Genomic DNA, 14522 nt, shown 5'->3' on the forward strand with positions numbered 1-14522 from the left:
CTACCTCTTGTATTCCCAAGCTAGTCATTCTTGTTCAAGCTCCATTGATAAGTCATCAATCTCATGCCCATAACAAACTCTTCTTTACAATTTTATAGCAAAGTCCCTTGAAGGCTGGGGTCAGGGCTCAGTGGGCAAAGTGCTTGCTCTGCAAACATGAGGACCTGAATTCCGATCCCCAAACACATGTGAAGCCAGATGCAAAAGCACATGGGCCTCTTACCCCAGCATCCTAGAAGTGAAACCGGAGACAGAGACAGGAGAACCCCTGGAAATTCACAGGCTGGCTAGCCTAGTATATGCAGACATAAACAGCCAGAGACCCTATTTTTAAAAAATGGCAAGTGAGGAGAGTACTTAATAGTTGATATTGTATATATGTAAGTACAATGATTGAGATGGGGAGGTAATATGATGGAGAATGGAATTTCAAAGGGGAAATTGGGGGGGGGGAGGGAATTACCATGGGATATTTTTTTATGATCATGGAAAATGTTAATAAATTTTTTTTTTAAAAGTAAGTAAAAAAAAAAAAAGGCAAGTGAAGACTGAGACCTGAGATTGTCCTCTGGCCTCCACATGCACCCTGTAGCACACACATGCCTACCTTCTCCCCACATTCATAAAGATAAAACAGAAAGCACCTTGAGAGCAGAGATTTTATCATAACCCTCTATGCTATCACACAAAGTCTGCAACACTGATTCTACTATATACATATTCAGATTAAAATCCAATTTTCCTACCCTTGTGCTCTTGATATACCCTTTTACTATCATAATTTTTTCACCGACAAAGCCAGCAAATTGTCCCCACAATCATCACTTTGTATGGTTTATTTTCTATAGCCCTCCTGGTCACACTGGTCCCATCCAGATAATTCAAGATGGTCCCTTATTTTAAGGATATCTTCTTATCACCTGCAACCACAATCCCCTCTTGCCATGTAATATTACATAGCCACAGGTCATAGGGGTTAGGTCATGTATGTATTTGGGGAGATATTTTTCTGCCTACTAGGCTGCCATTAATTCATTTTAAGTCAATTTGAAGTGCTTTTATATAGCACTTTCTAGGTATCAGCAGTTTATTTTCATTAAGTTTTCCCAATAACAACTCTGTGGCATGGACACTATACTTTTCCTCATTTTTAGATGAGAAAACTGAACACCATGAGATAAGGAATGTGGGCAGTATCATAGAAACTAGAAAGGTGAAGAAACAGGTTCTCCCCACAGGCCTTTAAAGGGATCATAGCCTGCTGACACTAAGTCCAGTGAGGCTTTTGACCTTTTGAAATTTCAGATAATCAGCTTTTGTTGTTTAAGTCACTAAACCTGTGGCAATTTGTTATGCTAACAGAAGTAAATCAACCCAACCAATAATAAAAGATTTTTGCCAAAAGAAAAATGTTAACTTATAAATCCTCAAGGATAATTCTCCCCACTAAAGAAAAGGACTCTTTTTAATCTAGCATTTCATTAGAAAAAAAAAAAAAAAACCAAGCAGGTAAGAAAATATGGTAAAAAGTGGATATAAGATGAACCAGGAATTTTAGTTTTATCCTTGGATGAAGAGGGAGCCTAATCCATTTTGCTGAGGTCTCACATTTGCACCTGAAGACTACAACAAGCAACACAACTCTGAATGTCATTCTAAACATTGACTTGTGCTGGCCAGCTTCAGCTATCATAAAAGACAAGAGCTGCAGGAATGCATACCTGCTAGTTTTGAGTTGAAACACAGCATCTTTGTTGCCAATATTTCGTACCAGTAGAATCTTCTGAGTGCTGTATTTGACAGGGCAAGTGGAAAAATTCAGCTCATCAGGAAAATCCAGGATGGCTCGAGCACCTCTAGCTTTGATGGGTACAATAAACTTTTCTCTTTCAGTAATACAGGTCAGCATATGGGCATAATCCTACAAGGGAAGGGTATAATCATGATTCATGGGAAAGCCAACATGATCAAGATCACTGCAAAAACTAATAGATAACCAGGATAACCATGGCAGTTTTATGAGCATATGTGGCTAGATCAACATATCTGCCTGGTGGCAACTAAGGAGACAACAGAAGCTGTAGAAGCTGGATACAGTGGCTCATCACCTACATGTGAGGCAATAGTAGATCAATAGCCCACAGACTGCATTTAGAGCTGTCTCCAGCCACCCTGATCTGATTGTTAATCCCTGTACTCAAGACACTTCTATATGACTGTCTTTACCCAAGCATTTATTTACTGCTAGAACCAGAATGACTCCATCCTTGGACTCTGGTTGCCATTTCATTGTAATCCTCTGTTTCCCAAGTGACCCAACCATCCCTCCTAACAATCACCCTCCTGGAGTGATCCAGATCACCAATACCTATCATAAGTTTCCTGTAGTGGCCCAAGCCCTGAGGCAAGGTGGACTGCTCTACAACCAAGGAGTTTCAATGACCCCCACAGCCCCATAAGTATCCCCTAGTCTATAAGAGAAGGGGCTTCTGATCATGTCTGTCAGGGCCCTTCTCAGGCATTCCCTGAATAAACCCTGTCTCTACTGTTAAGCTGAGTTTTCCCTCTGGTTTCTTTCTCACTTTTCCTAACATTTACCTCTCCTGGAAGCCTCTCTTTGTTTATCTACATAACTGATATACCACTCTATATCTTAGACTCAATCCCCCATTGACTTCACATTACAAATAATGATACATTTTTCTAGCTCACAAAGTCACAGTGGCTTATGATTGTCCAAGAAGTCCTTTTTTTTTCTTTTTGGTTTTTTGAGGTAGGGTCTCATTCTAGCCCAGGCTGACCTGGAATTCACTATGGAGTTTCAGGGTGGCCTCGAACTCATGGCAATCCTCCTACCTCTGCCTCCTGAGTGCTGGGATTAAAGGCGTGCGCCACCACACCTGGCTCAAGAAGTCTTTTATAATCCTCCTGAGCTACAGCATAATCCTCCTTTATTTTTTTATCTTTCCTTTTTTTTTTTTTTTTTTTTTTTTTTTTTTGGTTTTTCAAGGTAGGGTCTCACTCTGGTACAGGCTGACCTGGAATTAACTCTGTCATCTCAGGGTGGCCTTGAACTCATGGAATCCTCCTACCTCTGCCCCCCGAGTGCTGGGATTAAAGGCATGTGCTACCATGCCTGGCTATAATACTCCTTTATTTTCCTTGGTATCTTGTTCATTTTTCTACATATGCAATTATAAAATTTTAATAAAATGAACTACTTATGTGCTTGTAGTATTCCCTAATACATAAGCCCAATAAGGTAAGAAAATATTTAATTTTATTTAATTATATAACATAGCACCTAGCCTCAAACAAAATGTTTGCTGAATACATGAATGAATAATAATGATAAAGACAATAAACATACAAAAGCATTCACTGTGCAAGAAATATGGTGATTATGGCAAGAATGTGCAAATACATATTTCTATGAAAACCTTCTGCAGCAATTACAGATGTGATTTCAATGAGATTCTCTTCTTTTGGGAAAGGTAGGACAGTTTAAGTGTGAAAACCTGTAAGTCAGTAAAAAAAGCTCTGGGCTCATATGTTTGACAATTGGGAAGTAAGGTGAGAGATGAGGATGACCAAAGTGCACTTCTCCTTAGCGCTCCCTCTTGTTCTCCTCCTCCCAGTTCATGTTGGGCTGATGATTCTGATGAATGATATCCTCATTCCTGCACTCTTTGTTCTGTGACTGTTTTATTTTTTATTTCCTTCATCAAGAGCAGTCTATTTTTCCATCTCTTGCTCTGAACAATATTAATTGGCAGAAGTCATGCTATGTTAGTTTGAAGTTGAGGCCTCTAGAAGATTTGGCATTTCAGTCTTGCCCTTGGAACCCTGTTGTTATATGAGAAGCCCAAATCAGCCTACTGCAGGATGAGACCCAAGTGGTCCAGCCAGGGTCAGGACAGATTCACTTCAGCCAGCCGGTCCTCAAGTATCTGAATGAGCCTGGCCTGTGTAAGCACAGCGGCCATCCTATTATAGAAATCAGCTCAGTCAAGACCAGAAGAACCATCCTGCTGATCCACAGTCTTGTAAGCAGTATAAATGCTTAATGTTTCAACCATACTTTATTTTATTTATTTATTTGAGAGACAAAGAAGGGAGGAGAGAGAATGGGTACACCAGGGTCCCTAAACAGTGCACACAGACTTCAGATGTATATGTTACCTTGTGTATCCGGCTATGTGCATACTGGAGAATCAACCCTGGGCCCTTAGGCTTCATAAGCAAGCATCTTAAGTACTGCGCCATCTCTCCAGTTCTCAAGCTACATTTTGGAGTGCTCAGTTGTTATACAGTAATAGCTAAAAGATACATAGCACAGTTTAACCTTCCTGTCTTATGAAAAGCCATTTCCCACCATTCTAAGTAAAAATTGTTGATGCACTAAACATCTGTCTTTTCTAGTCTTGAGTTTAGTGTAACAGAAATACTGAAGAAAGTCATTGTTCATCATCTCATTAGATAGAAATAGAACTCCTGTTGCCACCATAACAAAGATAAAGTTAAAAGTGAACCACAGCAATAAGCAAGACTATGTATAAGAGGAAAATGTGAACAGTCCCCTCAAGAATTGGCCAGAAGCTCAGAAGTCACCCCGAAAGGAAAGCATTAACTAACCTGTTGGTTTCCTTCATTTTAAGTTTTCTCATTATGTTGGTGTGCTTTAGTTGTGAGGCAATTTTGATGAATGGAAAGCCATTGGATTTAAAATTCCTTTTGGTATTTGTGTAGTTAATGGTCTTAAGTAGTAGAGTTGTTGTTTTTTTTTTTAAACAGCTCTCTTTGAGGTTTGGGGGTAGAGCAGGAATGGTGCTATCTGACCTGTAGACTAACATACAGATCTACCTTGAACTGGACTCTATGAAGCCACAAACTAAGGAGGAAAAGGTGGTAATAAGTTTATTCATTCAACTAGGTTTATGCAGGTGCCAGGGATTCTGGCAGACCAAGGAATGGAACAGAGTAGGAAGCAGACATGGTCACAGCTCTCTTCCCCTTATATGAGGATGACAATAAACATAATAACGAATAAACATATAGGGGATATAAAAATATGCAGTGTAATTCACTATATAAATGTAAAGGTAAAATGACCAGGAAGGTTCCACAGCATGGCCTTTTCACTTGCAGTTTTCTCTGCAACCTCCAATCTTTGACCTACCTTTCCAATGGGCATCCCACCAGATATGAATATATCAGGCCTTAAATTAAAGACCCAGATTGCTGCATTAAACTGGGCTATGTATCAGTTAACTATTACTGTATAACAGCAGAAGCAGATGTTGAAGTCCAGCTAATTCTTCCAGCCTGACTGCATCACCCCAGACTGGGAACCTTTCTCTAGTGCCTACAAAGGCTCCATAAAGCTGGCTTAGGCCTTGCCCTTGACTTCTCCACCCCCATCCCATTCCAGCCCAGCCTCTCAGACTCAGTACTGACTTTACCATCCTCTGATGGCCTGAATTTACAGCCCCAGACTAAGACATTCTGGATTACTCTTTCTTTTCTGTTGTCCTTCTTTTTACTTTCTTTCTTCCCTTTTTCTTTCTTCCTCACTTCCTTCTTTCCTTCCCTCCCCTTCTCTTTCTTTTATAAATCTTGTAAGTCCATCCTTCAAAAGATATCCAGAATGCAGTTGTTTCTTGCCACCTCTACTCTTGCACCATAGTCTTAGCACTGCAATCTTCCTTGGGCTAATGGAGCTCTCCACTAAGCCCTTGCTCCCCCATCTTCTGTTTCCACTCATGAGCCAGTGGGATCCAGTTAAAATGTAAGTCAGTTCAGGTGGCAACTCTGTTCACAGGCACCCAGGCTGAGGGCTAGAGTGCTTGTGAGGGCTCCATAGCTGGGCCTCTATTCTTTCCCTAGCCACATCTCCTGCCGTCCTTTGTTCACCTGCACTTACAAATTTTCTCACTTCATGATGCTCCCTCTGTCCAGAACTCACTTTCCTCTGGTACTAGTGCTCCCCCCTCCTCTCCAAAGGACTGGCACAATTGTTCATTTTCTCTCTGACATCTCCCTTGACTGCTCCTTTTTAAACTTACCGTCCCTTCTCCTGACCCGCAGATTCCCTAGCATTTTGCTCTGCTTTCATTTGCCTCAGTGTCTCTAACATATATTCTACCCACTTAACTAGTTGTTGTATGTCTGTCCCTGATGGCTCAATGCCAGCTGAGACTTTACTCACCTTGATGACTCCTATTATGCTCAGGGATACAACAGAGCCTGTACCTAGAAAACATTCAAATATTTGCTGGAGGAAGAGCAATGAGTAATAATATGTAGGCTAGTGATGACTGAAAAAGGTATAAATCATGGTTAGAGAACACAGAATGGTTAGATAGCTCTATACAAAGAGAGGCCAGAAGGGGCCTCCACAAAAAGAGGTCACTTAATCAGGGATCTGTGACAATGAGAAATGAATCTATGTGATTGGATGGGAGAAGAGGTAGCATGTGTGATTCAGTGCCTGTGGCAAGGTAGAGGAGTGGTTAGATGTGAGGGAGAAAAGATGGGGTAAGGCTGGTCACAGGATGTCTTATATAGTAAGCCAGTAGCAGGACCAGAAGATGGCTGAAAGTGATGCTCAAAGTTGGTCCGGGTGCAATCTGAAAAAGCACTAGCTGCTCTGTGGACAATGGACTGCAAGTACATGAAAGTAATGTACAGTGCAGAAAGGGAAGCCAGCTAGGATTCCAGGCAGGAGATAAAACTGACCTGGACCAGTGAGGCAACATGTTACTTAGCCTAATTTTTGGTGGGGAGGGAGTACTAAATGTATGTTAAGTTAAATTCAGTTGCTGTGTAAGGCACATAGGAAAAACTCAAGACGTGCTTACCCTTGTTGTTAGTGTGATAATAATACTAAAAGCTATCATAATGTTAAGATGAGCTATGTCCACAAAGTGACAAGGGCTTTCAAATGCTGCTATAGGAAGGGGCTACTTTAGGTCAGAATAACTAAGAAGGCCTCTATGGGGAGGTGACCTGTCAATGGCGACTTGAACAGCAAAAGAAACCATCCACAAGAGATCTGGGTACAGGGTGTTCCTGGCAAGGGAAAGTATGAACATAAATGTCCTTAGGTAAGAGTGAGTAATAAAAATTAATGAACAGTGCTTGTGAAATTTATTAATGTTAAGTTGTTGGACTCTTCACTTTGCAATTGATTTTGGTTTCCAGATGGTATTGCCAAGCTCAGAAATTATGATATCCAGACATAAGGATGTATAAATTACACCAAGATATCTGATCTTAGGAAACTTCTTAGAATTCAACAACACAACTGCTTATTCTGATTACAGCAAAATCTTAAAGAGATAAGTAGTGTTTTCATAGGAGCTCAAAGCCAGTAGCAAAGGCTATGTTGGGAATTGTAAACTGGAAAGCAGCTAGCACACATGGAAACACAGAACAAATGAAAACTAATTATAGTTGAGGCTTTGAGAGAAAGGAGAGAGGAAGGGAAGGACCAGGAGATAGATGGACAGAAACAGCTGCACCCAATATTAGAGGAAATCCTAAAGTGCTTTCTTTTAATTTGTTTACGATCAGAACAAGAGGACAAATAGCAAGTGGGGCCAGGCTTTAACACCTCAAGGACTGCCACCAGGGATACACTTCCTCCAGCAAGGCTCTCCCTCTTAAAGGTTCTAAAATCTCAGGTATAGTGCCACCAGCTGAGGATCAAGTATTCAAGCACTGATGGGACATTTTGCATTCAAATCACAACAGAGGCTGATTGAAACATTAACAGGGGTGTTTTTTAGATCCTCTCAAGGTACCAAATAAAGGTTTAAAATATAATCAGAATTCTGTTTTTTGTAATCAACTTACACATCCATTAAATATTTTAAAGAAAGTTCTTTAAAAGATTTCTTTAAAACATTCCAATGATTGTAGCTGCGTACATAATATGACTATATTAGATTACATAAGATACCATTATATGTTGCTCTACTGGATTAGAATTAATTCAGATGTAGTGACTCGGGAGGTTGTCAGCCTGCAAGCAAAGCAATTGCTCCAGGCGATGTATTCCCTTTCCTGGTCTTAAGATTCAGAACCATCAGGTCACCATTCAAGCCCAAAACATTTATCCTAAGCTCCTTCCCTTCTACTATGAGAGACTGAGCTATGAATTACTCTGTATCCTAAAATGGTATCCTACTAAGAATGCTATCCAGATAGTCTTTCTTCTAACATGCCCATTCTCCATACCTTAAAAACTTAACAAAAAATATGGACATGGCAGTTATGACTTTCTGAAAAGCAAAAAGAATGAATCTTGATTTTATATTCATCCCTTGATGAATGCAAGCATAGCAACACTTCTTTCCTTTGAAGTTTCAGCAGAGGCAAATGATGTCTTTTATTGATTGCAATGATCTGTGTGGTCAAGGACAGTGTGGTTAAACCCTCACATCCCTTTTCTGCCTTTTCTCCACTCATAACTGTGAGGGAGGAGTGGCAATAGAGTAAAAACAGGTATAAGCAGGACTTAGTAAATTCCATACTCCATTTCCCTAGAAAACACTTTGAATTCCTTAGCCAGTTAAAAGTATTTATTCGTTTCCTTTCAATCTAAAATTTACCCCTCAAAAAGGAAGAATCTGTTCTGAAGCCCCAATTAGCTTAAACAGTGATCAGGTATCTCAGGCTTTGCCCTTTGCCTCTGTGGTTCTTCCTGTGATTAACCTGGAGGGGGTCTTAGCTTTGGGGTTATCTATATTTCTCCATTAATTAAAAGATAGTGATTTCTGATCTTAGATGTGGAAAAAGACCCAGAATTTATGAATTATGTTGATTATCTGGGGCTTAGTCTACAATGCTAATGTGGATTTACTTCAAGATTCATGTTCATTTCATCCACACAGGACAGATTATTTCCTCTTTAGCTTAAAGAAGCTTGCTGAGGTACCCTAAAGCCTATCAATATGTCTGTGCCTACATCCACATACTCTATCTTCTTTCCTGTTCCAAGAATTAAGCCTTCTCTTTTATATTATATACCAACCCTTCTGATAATATAAGAATTTTCTAAAACACCAAGTTCTTCTCTTTATTAAACATTCACATATCAGCTTACAATAATGCTTGTGTAGCTTCACATGATGAAAAGCCTACACTTGTAGCTACTTCCCCATGTTCTCAATGATTTTTATTGAAGAAATTTCTCACTAGTTTTATTTACATTCAAAATTACTATCTTCTCACTTTCCAGTCTCTGTTTAATCCATCTAATCAGGCTTTTACACCCAACATGCCACAGAAAGTCTTCATGCCAAGGTCACTAATGGTTTGGCCAATGGTTAATTCTACATTCTCCTTTTATTCCCGAGTCTCCACCTTCCCTGACTCAGTCTTACAAGCATGCTTTTCCTTCACTATTCTGAATAGCTCTACAGTAAGAAATCCTTCCTCTTCTTTCAATCACTAAGTCCTAACAATCCTTATCTTTTGTTTGAACTACTGCAAAGGCTCTGGAAGCAAAAGAAAAAAAAGAGGGCAAATATTACACAGAAATTTATTTCTCTTATGCAAGCAAGTTTAGAATTATGAGGGCCAGGTTGACAGAAAGGTTGAGCAGTGTCATTAGAGATCTGAACTCCTAATTTCCTTTTCTGCCATCCTGCCACACAGCTACATGCTCAGTATCACCTCATGGGGCAGAGGGATTCCAGGGGTGCCACTCCAGCCAAGCTAGAGACAAGAAGGAAATCAGAAGATGAAACAGAGCACATCCTACTGCATCCACTGTCTTTAAGTAAGAAATCTTGGAAGTCCTTCTGCTTCAATCATTAGCTGATACTTAGGTATATGTTGCTGCAAAGCACACTGGGAAATATAGTGGCTTTAAAAAAATTAGTAGCAATGAGTCCAGTTAAAATGTGTGGTTCTCCCTTGCACACTGCTACTAGGAATGCAAATTATTAAAGTCATGGAGTACAGTATGGAGACTTTTGAAAAAATTAAAATAGAACCACTTTATGATCTAGCAATTCCATGTCTGGGTATGAGTCCAGAAGAAATTAAATCAATATACTGAAAATTATCTATATAGTCACATTCATTGATACATTATTTTCAATAGCCAAGATGTGGACTCAACCCAAGTATACAATTGATGAATGGATAAAGAAGATGTATGCATGTATACATACACATATACTACGGAATAGTACACAACCTTTAAAAGAAAGTAAAGTCTGTCATTTGTGATAACATAGGTGAACCTGGAGGACATTATGCCAAGTGAAATAAACCATGTACAGCAAAACAAAAAATGCAAGATCTCATTCATATATGGACTCTAAAGCTGCCAGCCTCATATAAGCAAAGAGTAGTTGGTAGTCACCAGGGGCTGAGGAGATTTTGGTCAAGTTTCATCCGGACAGGAGGAATAACTTAAGATGATCTGCTGCACAGCATGGTTACTGTAATAAATCACTATGTATCACATAGTACTTTCAATATGGTTTGAATGGCCTGGGTCAAGGATTCATGTCTTGAAATTTACTCCCTGTTCTGAGATATTAAGAAGGTTGTAGATTTAACTATGGTGTTTAGAGTTGGGGCCTGTGGGGGATAACTCCTGTTAGATAAGGTAATAAGAGTGGGGCTCCCATTATTGAATGTCTAGGGGCTTTATAAGATGAGAAGGAGAGAGCTGCAGACATAGGCATGTGTGCTCCTGTCTCTCATCATGTGATGCCCTGCACAGTCTCAGGACTCTGCCATGGCCAGATGCAGCTCCTCACTTTGGGCCAGAACTGAGAGCCAAATAAATTTCTTTACTTCCTGACTTACTTCTTCTAAGGTATTATGTTATTGGCAATAGAAAACAGACTACTGCAGTGCTTTAAAACTGCTAAGAGGGGCTGGAGAAATGGCTTAGTGGTTAAGCGCTTGCCTGTGTAAGCCTAAGGACCTTGGTTCGAGGCTCAATTCCCACGACCCACGTCAGCCAGATGCACAAGGGGGCACATGTGTCTGGAGTTTGTTTGCAGTGGCTGGAGGCCCTCGCCCATTCCCTCTGTCTCTTTCTCTTTCTCTCTCTGCCTCGTTCTCTCTGTGTCTGTTGCTCTCAAATAAATAAGTATAAACAAACATAAATTTTTAAAAAACTGCTAAGAGTAGATTTTAAATGTTTTCACTACAAAAAAATAAATATTGTGAGGTAATTAGCATATTAATTAGCTTGAGTCAGCTAATTACATGTGCATATCTATATCAAAATAAAGTATGTCATAAATACATACTACATTTATTTTTAATTAAAAATAATCAACCATCAGAATTGTTTTATCCCATGAGGAAAGGGAAAATGGATGTCAAGGGAAGATGACTAGCTGTGAGGCCTCATTCCTCCCTTATCTCTTCTCTACTCAGCAACCACGATGACACTACAATGTTGGTCAGATTATAACACTACGAATAAAAGCCTCAGAGTGGACAAAGGATAAGAATCACACACTTCCACTACTATCTGTTTTGGATGAGTAACTAAAAAATAAATGTAGGAAAACTCTGTTGCTGCTGCTGCTGTTATTGTTAGAATTCCAAATAAAAGTGCAAACTAATTGTGGAATTAGGACTCAAAGCCCAATGATCTAGGTGATAATCATCATTGAATAATTACAAAAATATCTTATGATATTGTGAACCTCCTAATGGGATGCAAGGAAGTAATCATCATCTATGACAGATTCCTGCCCCCCAAACCAGGAATCAAATCATAAATATAATTAAAGCTCTAGATCCACCCATAAGTTTATAGGCCATCCATAGGTGACAGAAGACCATTCTAAATAACTCATGAGGATCAATTAGCAAATCTTACTTGTGTCCCAATTTAAACAAACCAGCTTTTAAAAAATGATTCACCATCCTCTTTCTCTCTATATGTCTTTCTCTCTCTCTCTCTCTCTCTCAAATAAATAAATAAATAAATAAATAAATAAATAAATAAATAAATGTAGTTATTTTTTTTAATGGAGATGGCTGAGGAGATGGCTTAGTGGTTAAGGCACTTGCCTGCACAGCCTAAGGATCCACGTGAGCCAGATGCACAAGGTGGTGCATGCATCCAGAGTTCCTTTGTATTGGCTGGAGGCCCTGGTGCATCTATTCTCTGTTTTTCTCTATCTGTCTCTTTCTCTCTTTGTCTCTCTCAAATAAATTTGAAATACATAAATATTTTTAATATGATTCAATTGGGGAGACCTATATACTGATTGTACATTTGATGACTCTAAGTGACTATGGTTAGTTGGAGGTATGAAGATAATATTACAGACATATTAACTGAAGTGTTCACAGTTTAAATAATATGATATACAGATTCAAAACCAACTGGGGGCCAGGTGTGGTGGCACACACATTTAATCCCAGCACTCAGGAGGCAGAGGTAGGAGGGTCACTGTGATTTCAAGGCTAGCCTGTGACTACAGAGTGAGTTCCAGGTCAGCCTATGCTAGAGTGAGATCCTATTTTAAAAAACAAAAACAAGGACTGGAAAGATGGCTTAGTGGTTAAGGCACTTGCCTGCAAAGCCAAAGGACCCAGGCTAGATTCCCCAGGAACCCACGTAAGCTAGATGCACAAGGGGGCACGCACACCTGGAGTTTGTTTGCAGTGGTTGGAAGCCCTGGTGCACCCATTCTCTTTCTCTCTCTCTCTCTCTCTCTCTCTCTCTCTCTCTCTCTCTCTCTCTCTCTCTCAAATAAATAAATTAAAAACAAAAACAATAAAAGCCCACTGGGGAAAGGGTATATAAATGAAGCCAGACTGACCATCCAATGACCATTTGCAAAGCTGGGTGGTGACAGTTCACCTTTTGCACTAAGTTTCTCTCTTTCCTAAACAGTCACACATGAGTTTACATCATGGTGGCACATCTCATGTTATAAAAAGTCTATACCTTTAGCTAATTCATCATTTCCCCACAGCTTCCAGGAAAAATAATACTACAACTACTTCATGGCAACTTCCATGCCATGTTGCCTGCCTTCTCAAGCCATTTACTATCTCACCTGCTCTGCCATTTTCCCTGCAGCTTCCTCCAGCCCCACTAGTCTTGCACCTCTCTGAGCCTCCTGCCAAGCACATTTCTGTCACAGGGCCTTTGCACTTTCTGTTCCTTTCCCAGAAGGTATCTATATAGTTTATGCTAGTCTTCTGTCCAATGTCACCTCAACATAGAAATCTCCCTTCATCCTCCCATTGAAGGAAAAGAGCCCTTATTCCTGTCTAAGTCTATCATGTTGATAACTGTCATTAAGTTACACAGTGGTATTATTTGTGTATTTACTACGGATAGTAAGTTCTGTGAATCCCAGCACTTCTTCTGTTCACTACTAGATTGTACCTGAAAGAACTGGTCTTAACAGAGTGAGAGAAAGAATATCATTCATTTTCATATCTTGATTTGAATACTAAACCATGAAGAAAATGTTTAAGATCTTCATTAGCTTGATTGTCAACCGTACTTATCAAGTCCAGAAATCTAAAAAAAATGACTCACTAAAGATATGAAAGGAAATTGAAATAAAGATTCTTCTTACAGATCTCTTAGACATCTTTCTCCTGATTGAAATAAAAAGAAAGGAAGTTAATTTCAAGCACATTCGGGACACAAAAGGATATGTGATCCCTTTTTATATGTTTATGCTTAATCATCTGCAGGCCACTTTCCAGTTGAAGAAATGGCTTTATGTTTTCTGGAGGTTAATTCTTACTTATATATTCCTATGTGTCAGGTACTGTGTTAAGCCTTGAGGTTATAGTAAGGATCCAGACAGAACTGGGTAGAGTTCATTCTAAGCAGAAAGAAAACAATAGCCTTCCCAAATTTTATCATTAAAAACTAGTTGTTTATTTGAGAGAGAAAGGCAGACACAGAAAGAGAAAGAATGAGGGTGCCAGGGCCTCCAGCCACTGCAGACAAACTCCAGATGCATGGCCACCTTGTTCATCTGGCTTACATGAGGAATTGAACCTGTGTCCTTAGGCTTCATGGGCAACTGCCTTAACCACTGAGCAATTTCTCCAGCCCCAGTAAAAACTATTGATTCAATTCCCCAGTACCCACATAAAGCCAGATGCACAAAGTGGTGCATGTATTTGGAGTCCGTTTGCAGTAGCTGGATGCCCATTCTGTCTGTCTGTCTCTCTTCTCTCTATCTCTCTCTACTTGCAACTAAGTAAATACTTTAAAAAATAAACTACTGCTGGAAGAAAATCTTATGATAACCACACTTCAAATTCTAGCAACATAATTTATGGTTATTTTATATCCAGAGCATGTAAAATATGTTGACACTTTCTATTCTTCTTGGAACATGTCTTTTTAATTTCATAGGAAAATCACTTGTACAACAAATTGGCATTTTCTCAAAACATAATCCTTCTGGGGTCTAAAGAAGTGCTATGTTGTGCTTTCTGACAAAAGCTTAATATTTTATAATAAAGATCAATTTAAGAGGTTAAGAAAAATGGCA

General features: G+C 39.4%; 1 protein-coding gene across 1 annotated transcript in view; it reads right to left on the reverse strand.

Moving 5' to 3' along the window:
• Hydin (HYDIN axonemal central pair apparatus protein) overlaps positions 1 to 14522 on the reverse strand; it is a 433096-nt gene that overhangs the window by 397282 nt on the left and 21292 nt on the right. The window contains exon 5 of the mRNA XM_004659564.2: positions 1722 to 1921. Coding sequence (XP_004659621.2) covers positions 1722 to 1921 — 200 coding nt within the window. The remainder of the gene's footprint in view (positions 1 to 1721; positions 1922 to 14522) is intronic.

Source organism: Jaculus jaculus, chromosome 1 (genome assembly GCF_020740685.1).
Source record: "Jaculus jaculus isolate mJacJac1 chromosome 1, mJacJac1.mat.Y.cur, whole genome shotgun sequence".
In the NCBI taxonomy this organism is placed as follows: Eukaryota; Metazoa; Chordata; class Mammalia; order Rodentia; family Dipodidae; genus Jaculus; species Jaculus jaculus.